The following is a 14,619-nucleotide window of genomic DNA, read 5'->3' as shown; positions in this document are numbered from 1 at the left end:
TTCTTTATATTCTAGATAGCAAGAGCTTGTAAAGTATACCAGAATCTTGATAGTTTGCACCAATGACTCAAATTTATTGTCAGAAAATTAGTTTTGTAAATTAGCTGCTATGTAAACATACATCAAAAGTAAGGTTATTGTATCACCAAATACACATGGTTGTTTATTTTGGCAGTTCATAATGCTTAATATATTAATACATTCACTGTGGTAGACTATAAAAGTAGAGTCAAATTATACCACACTTGTACAAACTGAGTAGTTCTTTGGGAGTACTGCCATTAACTTGTGTGAATAGGTGCTCCCCCATTGTAGAGGTAACAATATCTCATCAATCTCTCACACAATACCACACTAGTCATCCTTTGTACAGAAATGCCAAGCTATAAAGCAAATAGATTAGAAGGGTTCTATGGTATCATCCTTAGATGGACCAACAGTGAATGAGCAACTGGTACAGAGCTTGGATCTCCATAAAACAGTCTGTCCTTGCTAAGAACAATGAGTAGGAGGGCTGTAGAAACATCAACTCATGAATCATATGCCACCACACAGCAGCATAAGGAATTTTCCTTTAAATAGCTTCAACTGCTATTTGTGTATCCTGAGCTCAAGTTTAATCAGATTTATCTAAGTGTTTAAAAAAATTGCCATGACAATGTCTCTTTTCACTGTATAACATGGGGGAAGAATACACGTGTTTAAAGTATAACATGTTGCCTGCATGTATCACAGCATATGTTCTGCTTGGACTATTTTAATCCAACTAGCCACCTGCTTATTAAAGTATTTCATCCTAAATCTAACAGTGCAAAGCAGCTCAGAACAAAATTACATTTTAAGATCCTCCTCCTGCAAATACTTAGGCACATGCTAGTGACACTGAGTTAAATGGGGCTACTCAAGGGCTGGAGTCTGTCCCATTTAAGTGACAGAGCAAAACCCTAGCCCCACTGAAGGCAATGGCAGTTTTACTATTGACTTGTATGAGGACCAGGATTTCACTGTAAGATGTCTCACTTCTTATGCAGGCCCTAAATGTGTGAATAAGTGTGTGGCCTGCAAACTTCTTTCAGACTTGACTCCCTGGAAACACAACATAATGCCCTTTCTCCTCCACTTCCTACACAAGAAATATTTGCCAAGAGCATCAGCGGTGAGCAAGCAGTTTTCAGAAGCTTCTAGGGATATGATAAATCCCCCTTTTTTAGAATTCAAACCAAAATCAAAGTGACATCCATGAGAAGTACTGAATACAATCATGTTCATTATAGCATGTAACATTTATAATTCACTGAAGCTTTGCTTTAAAATAACTTGATTTAAATAAAGATTCATATTTACAGCAATCATTACTCAGAATAGTCTTAGGATATGTGCTATGGGGAAAATATGGCCATACAATGTAAATGTGAAGCTGCTGAAAAGCCTGTCAACCACAACTTACTGAATGTGTGCTGGGAGTCAGTCTCAAAACATAAGTAAATATAGAATTTGTATAAAAATCATTTACAATGCTAATTCATAGGGAATAATGCCCTAATATTTTAGCTAAAACATAACAATTTAATCTGCATTCAATACACATAATGCTCAAATCTGGCAAAGTATTCTGGGTAAAAAACGTAAGCAGAACTGTATCGCCTCTCTGGCGGAAAGCTATTTATAAGGCTCCAACTCCTCCTCCCCACCAAAAAAAAAAGCCCAAGCTTGTGGTAGCTCTGCTATTTATAAAGCCTGTGTTCTGCTTTCATTATTCCACAGGGCTGATATACCTACCCACAAGGGCTGTACTTAGGGTGCTTTCAAAATGAAATACAGAGCCCACTTCTATTTTTGGATCATGCCAACTGCAACGGGCAGCCAGCTAACTCTACTAAGCAAAAACAAAAACAAACAAAATCTTTTCACAAAGCTAGTTCTGTTCCCTGACAATTTTTCCTTGTCAAAATTCAACTTTCTAGCAACAGGTGTTTCAGCAGCAGTTGCTTAACACTCTCCTTTCCCCTGCTAACACACATGCTTAAACAAACAAACAAACAAACAAACAAAAAAAAGATTTTTCACTCTTATTCAAAGACCAGCACAACTAGTTTTATTCAAACTTTCAAAAAAGTCACCCTCTGACAGGGAATAGGCCTGGACTATTTCATTTAATTATGAGCATCTGGATGCAAGTTCTTTAGTAACCTGAATTAGAGATCTATTAGCATTCAAGCTGTAACATGGGCACATCAAACTCGCCAACTGGCCACCAGTAAAGATTTCAGTAAGGTATTCGGGCTTCTCTTGATAAACATTGTTGGTCCTACAGCCCACATTCCTCCTGTTCTTATAACACTGACAGGTTTTTTTTTTTTTGTTTCCTAACATTTCTCACTGTGATCTTCCCTTCCTCACTTGATTCACACATTACTCTCTACTGACCTCTTGGTAATTATACAATCATATCAAATTACTGTGTGATGTGGACTTTAAGGACTGAAATTCTTTTATCTTCCACAGTGGCTGTTTGGCAGCCACCTAGATTTATGGTCCACATGACTGGTAATACACCTATGTATCCAACCTTCAATATTTCACTTGACTGCTAATACATGTCTTATATTAAATAAATGCTTATGCCCATCTTACAAGCAGCGTTAGCTCTTGGGGGAAATGGAATTACAGTGAATTTTATAATTAGGTAATGTGGTTCAGTGACAGGAATTAATACCGAAAGAGATTGTTAGACAAAATGTCTAATGCAAATGAGATCAAACTAATTTGAGGCATCTGGTTTTCAAAAAGTAATTTCTATGTTCATGTGTCTGTCTCTTCTACAGCTAATTTATTTTGTCACTGAACTACACATTGAAAGTATCAGACAACATTTTTTTTCTTGAATTAGCACATATACATTAAATCCTCTCTCTCATGTTTCAAATGGGGGTAAATCCAGTTTCAAATGTTAGGTTTTGCAATCAATGGTAACCTTAATATTTATCACACGTACAGAGATTTATACCTTTGCAGTACTGGAAAGGCAACTTAATAAGCATCTCAAGAACTCAGTGAAAGTGGCAAGTATCTACCAGTTATGTCTTATAGAAAAAGAAACTGAGACATAGCAATGGAGATTTAAACTAACATTGAAATGCAGGAAGTCAGTGGAATTGGGATAACTAATGAACTCAACTTCCATCCCCATATCCCTTGCTCTGAGCCACATCTCACTTGGCAGTAATATATATGCACAATAATTTTAAGTAGGGCTGTTGATTAAACACACGGTATTCTATTATTTAACAAATTGAAAGGTATTAAGTATTTTTCAATGTTTTTCTACATTTGCAAATATTGATTTGTTATAACGCAGAATACAAAGTATACAGTTCTCACTTTATATTATCTTATTACAAATATTTGCACTGTAAAAATGAAAAATACTATTTAAATACACCTCATGCAAATATTGTAATGAAATGCCTTCACAATGAAAGTGCAATTTACAAATGTCGAATTTTATTACATAACAGCACTCAAAACAATACAGTGTAAAACTTTAGGGCCTACAAGTCCTCTGTCCTCTTTCCTGTTCAGCCAATTGCTAAGACAAACCGGTTTGTTTACATTTACAGGAAATACCGTTGCCTGCTTATTTACGTTGTCACCTGGAAATGAGGCTAGGCGTTCACATGGCACTTTTGTAGCCAGCATTGTAAGACGTTTGTGCCAGATATGCAAAACAACCACGTACCCCTTCATGCTTTGGCCATGCTTCCATGCTGATGACTATCGTTAAAAAAAAAGTGTTAAAATGCATTCATTCAGGGTAAATCTAATCACTAAAAATGTCAACAGTTACATGTTTACACATATGGGATGGGGGCGGTGGCTTTTAAGTATCAAAGGCAGCCATGTGGGAAAAAGGGGAAGCCACATGCCTCCCTGCTCTGCTGCCTCTGATACAGGTGGGATATTTTCTGTGATGCTGCCCAGGCAGGTGGGAGCTAGTGCTCAAGGGGGAAGACAGCTTTTAAGCTAGCTCCCCATGTGCACTGGCTCCCACACTGCTGCCTCTGTATCAGAAGCAGTAGCACAGGGCTTGGGGAAAGAGAGCAGATGGGAGCCACTGAGCACAGGGAGCTGTCTTAAAAGCTGGTTCCCCACGAACACCAACTCCTTCCTGCTGGGGCAGCAGTATAGGGAGTATCCTGCCTACATACAGAAGCAGTTATGTGATTGTGGGGGAGGATACATGTTTATACTTTCATATCCCTAGTGTTAATTAAATTTGTGACTAAACTCCTTGGAGAAAATTGTATGTCTCCTATTCTGTTTTATCTGCATTTTGCCATGTATTTCATATTATAGCAGTCTTGGATGATGACCCAGCACATGTTCATTTTAATAACCCTTTCACAGCAGAGTTGACAAAACGCAAAAAAGGTGCCAATGTGAAAATTCTGAAATAGCTGCACGGTGGTTTAAGAATCCAAGTGTCATCCAAAAATCTGAGAGGGACAATACGTGGAGCAGATTTTCAGATGTCTTAAAAGAGCAACACACCAATGTATGAACTACAGAACTGAAACCACCAAAAAAGACAATTCACTATCTTCTGGTGACATCTGATTCAAATGATGAAAAGAATGTGTGTCGGTCGGCTCTGCTTTGGATAGTCATAAACATGTCCACTGAAATGGTGATTGAAGCATGAAGGGACACAAGAATTCTTAATGCATCTGACCTGTAAGTATCTTGCAACACTAGCTACAATGCTGTCATGAGAACCCCTGTTCTCGTTTTCAGGTGACATTGTAAACAAGAAGCAGGCAGCATTATTTATTATAAACTGTAACCAAACTTGTTTGAGCAGTCGCCTGAATAAGGAAGAGGACTGAGTGGATCTGTAGACTGTAAATGTGTCACATTTTAATGAAAGATGAACTTACAAATGTAAAATTATGTGCAGAAATAAATCTTGTACAGAAATAAACTTCATTCAAAAATAAAATCAAGACTGAACTACAGTACTGGTATTAGGTGAATTGAAAAATATATATTACAGTGCAAATATTTGTAATAAAAATATAAAGTGAATACTTTGGATTCTGTGTTGTTACTGAAATCAATATGTTTGAAAATGTAGAAAGCATCCACAAATATTTAAATAAGTGGTATTCTATTATTGTTTAACAGCACAATTACTTGTGTGATTAATTGTGATTTTTAAATAGCAATTAATTTTTTAATTGCTTGATAGCACTAATTTTAAGCCCCTTTGAAATTCCCAATCTCTGTTTTCACTGAATTCAAGTGTATTTGTGAGATAAATAATTCTTCACCTCACTTTCCCCCTTCCAAAAAAAGGTTCTAGGAAAAAAAAAAAAATCAGATTAATTTCAGCAAGTAGCTCTCTCCAGATAAGTAATTAAAAGAACATTAAGTCATATACTGGATTTTTTTAATATACTGCTTCCTTGCTATTTGTAACACTTTCACCATTTCCCCAATATAGTCAGTTTCTTCCACTTTGCATGGGCCTTTCAGTAACAGGGGAGAGAATTTTCATAAACTAGGAAAATATGATTGTCAAGGCATAAATTAGCAAAGAGATCTGGAGGCAAAAAAGGTCAATATGGTAGTTTACTCATGACAAATATATACATATCTTCTTTAAAATGCACATATTTACATTTTGATTAGATTATTAGCTAGTAAAATGTCTCAGAGGGGTAGCTGTATCAGTCTGAAACTTTAAGAGTCCTGTGACACCTTAGAGGCTAAAAAAATATATTATGACTAGCTTTTTAACCACAAAAGCTCATATTATATTATATTTGTCAGTCTCTAAGGTGCCACAGGACTGCTTGTTATTTATTGGCTAGTAGCACACCAAAAATGTTAACCTTATGCCTAAGGTGTGCAACACTTTACATTTTAATGTAATCTAATTTTTTTTTTAAATACACACCCGAAATATAGCTTCCATCCCTGAGCTATGATTCTCTATTAGGATTTGAAGCCCTGAAATCAAGCAGAGGCCTGCTGATTCCAGTGGGAGACTCATGGATGTAACAGTCCATGTTACTGGATCCTAATATGTGATTTGGCCGATTTATTATCACAAACTCCCCCTGCCCTCACCCAAAAGCTTTTCTTCCCCCAAAGAAGAAAATAAAACAAAATGTCTCTTTTCAGAAGAAAATTCACGAGAGTTTAATTGAAATGGCAAATGTGAAGTATTTTGTCATTAATAAAAATTCTACACAGAAAAGAGACAAAACAGTAAAATAAATATGGGAAATTTCAAACTGGTCACATTAAAAAGAATAAAAATCAATACAAATCCAGATTTCAAAAAAATGCAATACTAATAGAAAACATTTTAAACATTTGGTATTTTAATTTACCATCATAATACCTGATGTTTTTCATTTCTTCCTTTCAGGAACAAAAAGCCAAGATATGATGATTTGGTTTCTCTTTCTTTTCGTTTTCCCATTCAAATAAAAGTGCATGATTTTGCTGCATTGTTTCTGCTTGGGTTAAAAAAAAGTCACTTAAAATGGCAGGGTTCTGCATTTGAAAAGGAAATCAGATTACTATACATCATATTTTAACCTGCTTTAGTTATAAAACAAGAAGCTAATTTAAGGTATCTTAATTTAAACCCTACCTCTGTAAAGGACTTCAGAGTCCTATTAATTTCTGCAACCAAGTAAGATGGTTTCATTAATCCATGAATCTCAGCCCTATAGTTTCTCTCTCAATGTGATCAGAAAGTGTTTCTGAAGTTACTGAATTGTTAATGTCTCTGTTGCTTAACTCTGTCAAAGATGTTCTGATACAAAGTTACCTCTAAAATTTCTCTCCTTCCTGTCATGTTACCAGAGGAAACTGACAAAAATCTTCTCTAGAGTACAATTCTGCTTCTATTGACAGGCGTGTAACAGGCATATTTTTCTTTGTTGTCAAGAGCATGAAAAGTACATCAGATACATTACTAACTGTAAGACTCTTGAGAACTAAAAGTACATCAATTCTCCAGATGTTAACAATGAAGTTCTTCAAGTTTGCGCTTTTTAGACGCTGGCTCTTCAATTTTCTGTGCTTCTAAACTGTTGGCATCGGATTGGACCTTCTCCATGGTGACAGTGATACCTGATAGAAGGTATCCCCCACCTCCACTCATCATCAGTTTTGGATGGCTGCGATCTGGCAAGACCTGTACAAAGAAAAAAAAAAAATCAAACATTTTCTGTGAGAGCATATTAAAAAAAGGAATTTAGGCAAAACTTTGAGAGACTAGAATATTTTAGCTATAAAACCCAAAGAAGGTTGGAGAAGTGCATTTTCAGTATATTATGCAATGATAATTAATCCTTTGAGGATTGCAACTCATTTTTCCCTAGGAGACAATAGAAATACAGAGGGGTGTGCATGGACAGGTTGACCACTAGGGAAAACAGATTTATCATGAAATTACCATAGAGAAGTTATAAATTATTACACCTGGGTATGTGAAGTAGAAAATTACTGAAAGCATCACAGGTTCCTTCGTGTTCCTAATCACTGAATCTTTCCAAAAAACATTCAAAAGCCTCACTGGTAAAACATCTCATATTACTTACACAGCAAAGAACAGCATCAGTCCATTGTTAGTTTATCATTCTCATCCTCAGCGAATTACCAGAGTGGAAAGAAGCTTAACAGAGATGCTATCTTTACCATAGAAAACTAATTTCAGTGTGAAAAAATCTCCGCTATCAGATATTGCTATCATATTTCTACTCCAATAGTCTAAATTATCACTAGATTCCCCCAAACCAACATACAGAAATTCCTCATTGACCACAGCTAACCTACCGATGGACAGTGTCAATAAAATGCAGGATTCTCTTTAACAGATGGACAATCTGCTTACAAATAATAAAAAAGCCCAAAATAATGGGCTTGCTGTGAAGACAGAGGATAGCTATTTCGGGATACTCTGGTACCGTGAAATAGCACTGCAGTGTAGATGTACCCTTTACTGTTCAATAATTTGTTCTACTAGCTTTCCAGTTATCAAAGTTTGGCAAAGCGGTCTATAATTCCTCAGGTCTTTTTTTATTCCCCCTTTTAAAAATACACTACATGTTTGCCCTTCTCCAGACCTGTGGGCTCTCACTTCCCCTAAATATTCTTTAAGCCGTTTTCCTATTCTGGCTCATTTTTTCACTCTTGTTGTTACTACTGTATTAAGCCTGCAGTCACAAATAACCTCTTTCGCGTGAAGATGGAAGTTAAATGGGCATTAAAAACATCATCCTTCTTGTTGTCCTCTTTTTTTTTTAGCTCCCCTTCTCTGCTATGTAGTGCACCTACACTTTCCTTTGTCCTTCTCTTACTCCTAATGTACTTACAGAAATTTTTCTTATTGCCGTTCATGTCCCTTGCTATTTTAGACACAAGGAGAGAAGTTTGGATAAAACTACTAATTAATGAAAAGTTGAATATTTGAGTATACTTTTTTATAAGACTGCATTTCCCTGACATAGGCATTCCCTGCGGCTCTTACCTGATAATTTCGTAGCCAGGTTTCAGACAACTTGAGGTTAATAACACCACCTTTTTCTCTCAGCTTTGTGTAACAGTCTAATAATGGCTGAAATTAAAAAAAATGAGTTAACTAAACTTGTCTCAAACTTAAAATATAACAATATATACATAAATATAAACACATACATATATTATATATATTTATATACACACAGATTTACTTGATGCTGTTCTAGTCCTTAACTAATTTTTTGTTTTTTGGAAAATAAAATGAAAACGTGCTGCTTCATTTGAATCATTGCTCTGGGGTGGGGATGAGGGGTTCAGTATGCAGGCTGCCCCAGGGAGAGCGGACTACCCCAGCCCTCTCTCACTGCAGCAGCTTGGAGTCAGGGGCAAAGCACCTCTCCATGGCCCTGCAGCTCAAGTGGATATAGCTGGGGTTGGGATGCAAGATCCCTAGCTGGAACAGGCACAGGTTTGACTGCCCCCTGCACTCCCCAGCCAGAATGAGGAATGCAGCAAACTGTGCACTTTCCCCTTGCTGCCTGACGAAGATGAACAGCCAGTAATGTTTCCAGAGGAATCTGAGGGTGGGGGAGCATCAGCACTTCCCTACCTCCTTAAAGGATGCCTGTGAGGTATGAAGTTTGGGATGGGGGCAGTCCTGGTTTGGGGGGCAAGCGGGTGTGCCTTTTCTGTGTCTCTTCTGCATGGTTTTATGAGAAGCAATTCTATTCCAGGCAAAACCAAACTCTTATCTTGCTGCATACCAAATGTGCTCTTTCTAGCTCTTACCATTTTGGAGGCATTCTTGAACAGACAGACAGACTCACAGATAAACTCTCTCAATTATAGAGTAGATTTTATTTACCTCTTTGTATTGGCAATAGACAACAAAAGGCCTAGATGGAGCAACAAATTCCAATAAAGAAAGTAACAAAGGAGTTGGATGGAACTTGCTGGCTACAATTAAACTGAAACAGAAATTTTACAGGTTAGTTTTCTGCTTCCAAATGGGTAAGAGACCTGATTAAAAAAAAAAAAAAAAAAATCAGACATCGGACAGCATTAAGCATATAAAATACATTTTTAATTACTATAATGCAGTTCTCTAGAAATCAGGTTCCAAAAGTATATTTCCAGTTTATTACTATTTTATAGACATTAAGGGCACTGGTTTCAATATCCTCTTTGTTGACCAGCTGTTTAGTTTCATTTAACGGATAAAAATTGTAAAAATGCTAGATTTTTGTACATTTTCAATTAATTCAGTTTCAATCCAAATGTAGCCTGACTTAAATCCATATATAATAGTCATCAAGTAAAGAAGAAATGTGTCATTCACCATTTTCTAACTTTTTAAAAAAATTAAGAAACTGAATAAATCTGTTAAGCTGCACAACTGCTTAAATAACAAATACAATATATCCTTTTGGTTATCAAAGCGAACCACTAAGTTTAACGTAAAGGCTATATTTGGCTGCAAATCAACATATTTTAATGGCTATATCAACCCAGTGAGAAACTAATTTTTCTAAAGAAAGGTTCAACATACAAAGCAAAACAAGATTAAAATCAAATTATTTAAATCAGGGTTTACTGCTTGCTGATTTAAATCAATTCACTACAGCATAAGTAAGCTTCAAAATAAAAGTAACATAACAAGAGCTTCACAAAAGTACCTGTGTTACTATGCGACAATTTTAATACCCGCAATAACTCCAGTCACATAGAGAACTAATGTGCTTCCTTTTCTTCATCAGTATTATTCAATATGGACAAAGATGTTCTAAGATTTCTCTTGCTAATATATGCTTTTTATCATATGCAAGTTTCTATGCTTGTGATCATGTCTGTCCTATGAGTTTTTTTGCTACATCCAATTTTCTCTAATCTACGTTCATTATGATTTTATAAAACAGAGATATAGTTCCAAAAATTCACTTGCTAGATTTTTACTGCTAATCAATAGCTCTGACTTATTATTTCAATGTATTTTCAACCCATATTCTGTAAACCAGGCAACTGCTATTTAAATGTAATTGTTCATCTAAAAAAGTTTATAACTTAATACTTATATTCCCATTTGTGACTCAGGATCACATCACACAGAACTACTGAAAAAAAAGAAATTGAGTCACTGTCTGTTGAATGTGAAGCTATTAAATAATTCTTTCAACCATAATTTAATAGTCCACAGTACAGCACGATCCAATTTGTACACATAAGGTTTCCAAAGTTTTTTAATTAAAAACATTGCCTGCTAAACCATACTTCAAGACATCACTAACAGCCTTTGGTAACTGCTCAGGGAGAAGTTGATAGAAGCTCTTTTGCTAATTTCCAAACATTAAAGTTCTAACTCATTAACTTGTTCTTCAGTGCAGATTACTATACTGGAGATAGAGTCAAGGTTACCTAACATAGGGAAGTGCCTATGCCCAGGTCACTAAAAACTGAAGCCAAAGTGAGGAGAAGCTAATTACTACTTTCCAGCAAGTACACCTTCCTGCTCAGCAGACAAGCTAACCCAAGGAAAGGACTTTCTTTCAGATGCAAAGACGGGATGAACTCTTTGAAAAGAACGAATGCAGGAATTAATCAAGCATGACTTAAAGACATAAGTATGTTTGGCGTGCTGGTCTACTATCACAAACTCACCCATCAGCATTTTTCTCTTCTAACAGAGCAGCAGTTTCCACCAATTTTCTCTTCCTTTCTTGTTGTTTTCTTTGTTTTTCCCGAATCTTTGCATGCAAGAACAGAAATAACATTTTAAGTGGCACTGATATAGCAGATAATTGTTTTACTTTGCACAGCTCCATGGTCTTGAATTTATGAAATAATATAACACTCTGAAGCTTCATTTTGATGGATACAAGAAGAGTCTATTTTGGTGGTCCTGATTCAGAGGCTAATAGGTTTAAAACCAATACGTAATATTGCAAAATACTTTTCTCCTGCTTTTCTTTCCCCCCGCTACTAAATAATTTAAAACTGCACTTTGAGGGCTACTAAAAGCTTCACTAACATTTTGGTTAATCTTTTCCAAGTTACAACAAGTTTGCATGTCTAGTCATGATGATACCAGGGAAAGCTAATAACGACAGCTTACATTTTCTTTATTTCTTCTCTCTTTGCTCTCTTTACATTCTGCATCTTCAGCAGCAAGGTCGTCCATTGTTTCTTGATCTCCTGTTTCAATGCTCTCCATAACTGCTTCAGTATTAGATTCCACTTCTGTTTCCTGTATCAAAGTCTGCTTCTCCTCAAGTGACCCATTGCTTTCTTCTTCCACTGGAACGTTATAGTCAGGCTCTGAAGGCAAAGTCTCAGAAGAAAATGTTCCGGATACAAGACTGCACACTTTGCTGAGAGGGAATTCATAAAGAGTTCTGAAAAAAGATTCTGGAAATCCAAAACAACTTGTGGCTGCTCTAACTGGTCCCCCTCCTGGATACATTTGAATAATGGATCCATGACCTTTAAATACAAAATAAGTAAATGCAAATGTATAGGTAATCAGGAATAGACTCTAATGCACACAAGGAGCTCAGTGTCGAATCAGCACTATCATAATGCTATTGACAATATCACCACTGCAGGTCTGGTTGCAAAAATGAATTTAGCAATAGAAAAATAAGCTAATATCAATGTAATTTTTTCAAAATTTAATGTGTAAGCAGTTTTGAATATCAGGAAAGATGGGGCATGCCTCACTGAATGGATAATAGGGTACAAATCAGAAAAAACAATGTACCCCTTTGAGATCATATGTACTGTATTTGTTCAGCAAGCATTAAAAGTTAGTTGTAAACCACCATGGTATGTAATCAGTTAGCAGCAGTAACTCATGCTATAGTGATAGAAATGTAGCCGTGTTAGTCTGGGGTAGCTGAAGCAAAATGCAGGACAATGTAGCACTTTAAAGACTAACAAGATGGTTTATTAGATGATGAGTTTTCGTGGGCCAGACCCACTTCCTCAGATTTGATCTGAGGAAGTGGGTCTGGCCCACGAAAGCTCATCATCTAATAAACCATCTTGTTAGTCTTTAAAGTGCTACATTGTCCTGCATTTTGCTTCATGCTATAGAGTAGACACTGGCATTATTACAACGTTTAAAGCTATTAAAATAAGCCCGAGACTTTCATTTGACTCATTTTTTTGTTTATATCAAAGAGCTTGGATGGAAGTTATAACCCAAGTAGTTTACACAATATTTAAAAATGCAGTGAAGTATACAGCCTCTTCAGTATCAAACTTACTCCACCACAGACATTTATCAATTGCTTATAATTATTTTGAAATTAATACCTCATTCCCTCTGTTTCAGAAAGTAATCCTACTGCTTCAACTGGGTAGAGTTAGGACTGCAGATTTGTCATGGTGGGAGAAAAATCATGGATAGTGCAATTCCCATTTGCATGATCTTTTTCCATAGCCAAGACTCATCTGGCAGGATTGGTGCTAATGAGGGGAGAGGGGGAAAAACCTGACATTTGTGGTTGCAGCGCCATGCCAATTTCACATGCTGGACTCTATGCCATGATGAGAGGGACTAAAGTGGAGCTACACTGTAACCCTGTGGGATGTGAGCCACAAGAGCTATCACTGCCAGGTGAGCACAAGGCAGGCTCTTTCTCCAGGCCTTTAAATGCAGAACTGCACCGGGGTTAGCTTCCAGGACCTGGCATGAGCTGGGTCTGGGTCTGGGTCTGCCTGCATGCCGGCTCCCAAAATATTTTAAATGCAGAGCCAAGGGGGCGGGAAGGAGTCGTGTGTAGCCGGTAGTGTTAACTGATAAGCATCCATTTATGGATTAATCTTTTAACCTGCTACACTATTACATTCCTAGTATGCTTAGCCGGAAGTATCAAGTAGTAACAACACCACGCCAAGTATGTGTTGGAGAGGAGGTGAGTGTGTCACAAAAACAGGACAATGTATAGGAGAGTGTGCCCATGCATGTGAGACATAGGACAGTAAGGTGTGTGAGAGTGTGTGCGCGCGTGTGTGTATGGGGGGACAGGACAGTGTTTGAGAGAGTGTGACAGACAGGACAGTATGGGCATCTCTGCTCAGAGGTGTGTGACTTGAAGGGTATTCATATATCCAACCTAATGGGCTTTCATCGCTAATATTAAAAAAGACCTGATTGGATCGATCTATCTGTCCCTATTCACATCCGTCGCTTTCCTGGTGAAGGACATTTGTCTAGTGCCACAAGATGGTGTCTGCCACCTCCAGAAGGAGAAATGCATTAAGGGACAGATCTCATGACTATTGCAATCGATTCTGAAAACTTTCCTGAGCTTTGGGTAAGGCCAAAAGAGGGACGATTGTTCTGGGCTCAGAGCCTCACTCATGGAGTTTCCAGAATTCCCAAGTATCCTAGGACTGCAACCCTGACTGACTGAAGCTGGGGTTCTAGTCTATTTATTCAAGCTGATTAAAACATTGGTAACACCAGGCATCTGGCTAGTCAACGAGATGAGGGTCCGGGGACTCACCCAATTGGAATTTCAAGCCAGATTTATTTAGTACCTAACAATAATCAGTTAGCAATAAGCATAAGTGCAAACCCTTTCCAGTAATCAATAAACAGTTATCAAATATAGATTATCGGGAACAAATCAACACCCAAGACTGGAACTGTGAAAAACCCTAAGAGGACTCCTGTTATTTAATCAGGAATGGGACTGAAGTATGAGGAGGCTTCTTGGCAAAGACATCCTTTTGCCAAATGGTGCTGGAATCTAGAAAGCAGGCAAGAGATATGTGTCTTATAAGGAGAGGACTATGCAAATGAGGGTGACAAGTGTCCTGCTTAAATCTCTGTCCCCTTAACTTCCCACTGTCCCTGGTAGACCCAGGAGGCACCCTTAGAGATAATCCAAAGCCTCTTTGTCTGTGCAGCTACCAGGGAACCCCTGGAGAACTTCCCCATCAAAGACCAGTGACATTGAGTTTTTTGGTCCATGTAGTTTTCCTTGTCATTTATGGAAGGTAGGAGACTCACTGTTTTGCCGCAATGATGCTCATATTTTCTGCAAAGTGCCCTTTTTTCATTTATTCTCTTGTTAA

General features: G+C 37.2%; 1 protein-coding gene across 3 annotated transcripts in view; it reads right to left on the bottom strand.

Annotated features, from left to right (window-relative positions):
* Window positions 1-847: 847 nt before the first annotated feature.
* Window positions 848-14,619, bottom strand: part of TRMT6 (tRNA methyltransferase 6 non-catalytic subunit) — a 30,260-nt gene continuing 16,488 nt past the window's right edge. For all 3 annotated transcript variants that reach the window (XM_006136001.4, XM_014580027.3, XM_025177971.2), the window contains 5 exons: window positions 11,648-12,015; window positions 11,194-11,279; window positions 9,404-9,506; window positions 8,549-8,635; window positions 848-7,213 (listed from right to left, as the gene is read on the bottom strand). In XM_006136001.4, coding sequence (XP_006136063.2) covers window positions 7,040-7,213; window positions 8,549-8,635; window positions 9,404-9,506; window positions 11,194-11,279; window positions 11,648-12,015 — 818 coding nt within the window. In that variant the 3' untranslated portion in view covers window positions 848-7,039. The remainder of the gene's footprint in view (window positions 7,214-8,548; window positions 8,636-9,403; window positions 9,507-11,193; window positions 11,280-11,647; window positions 12,016-14,619) is intronic.

The sequence above is a fragment of the Pelodiscus sinensis genome, chromosome 3 (assembly GCF_049634645.1).
Source record: "Pelodiscus sinensis isolate JC-2024 chromosome 3, ASM4963464v1, whole genome shotgun sequence".
NCBI lineage: Eukaryota > Metazoa > Chordata > Testudines > Trionychidae > Pelodiscus > Pelodiscus sinensis.
Note: the sequence above shows the minus strand (reverse complement) of the source record. Positions and strands in the feature narration are given on the sequence as shown.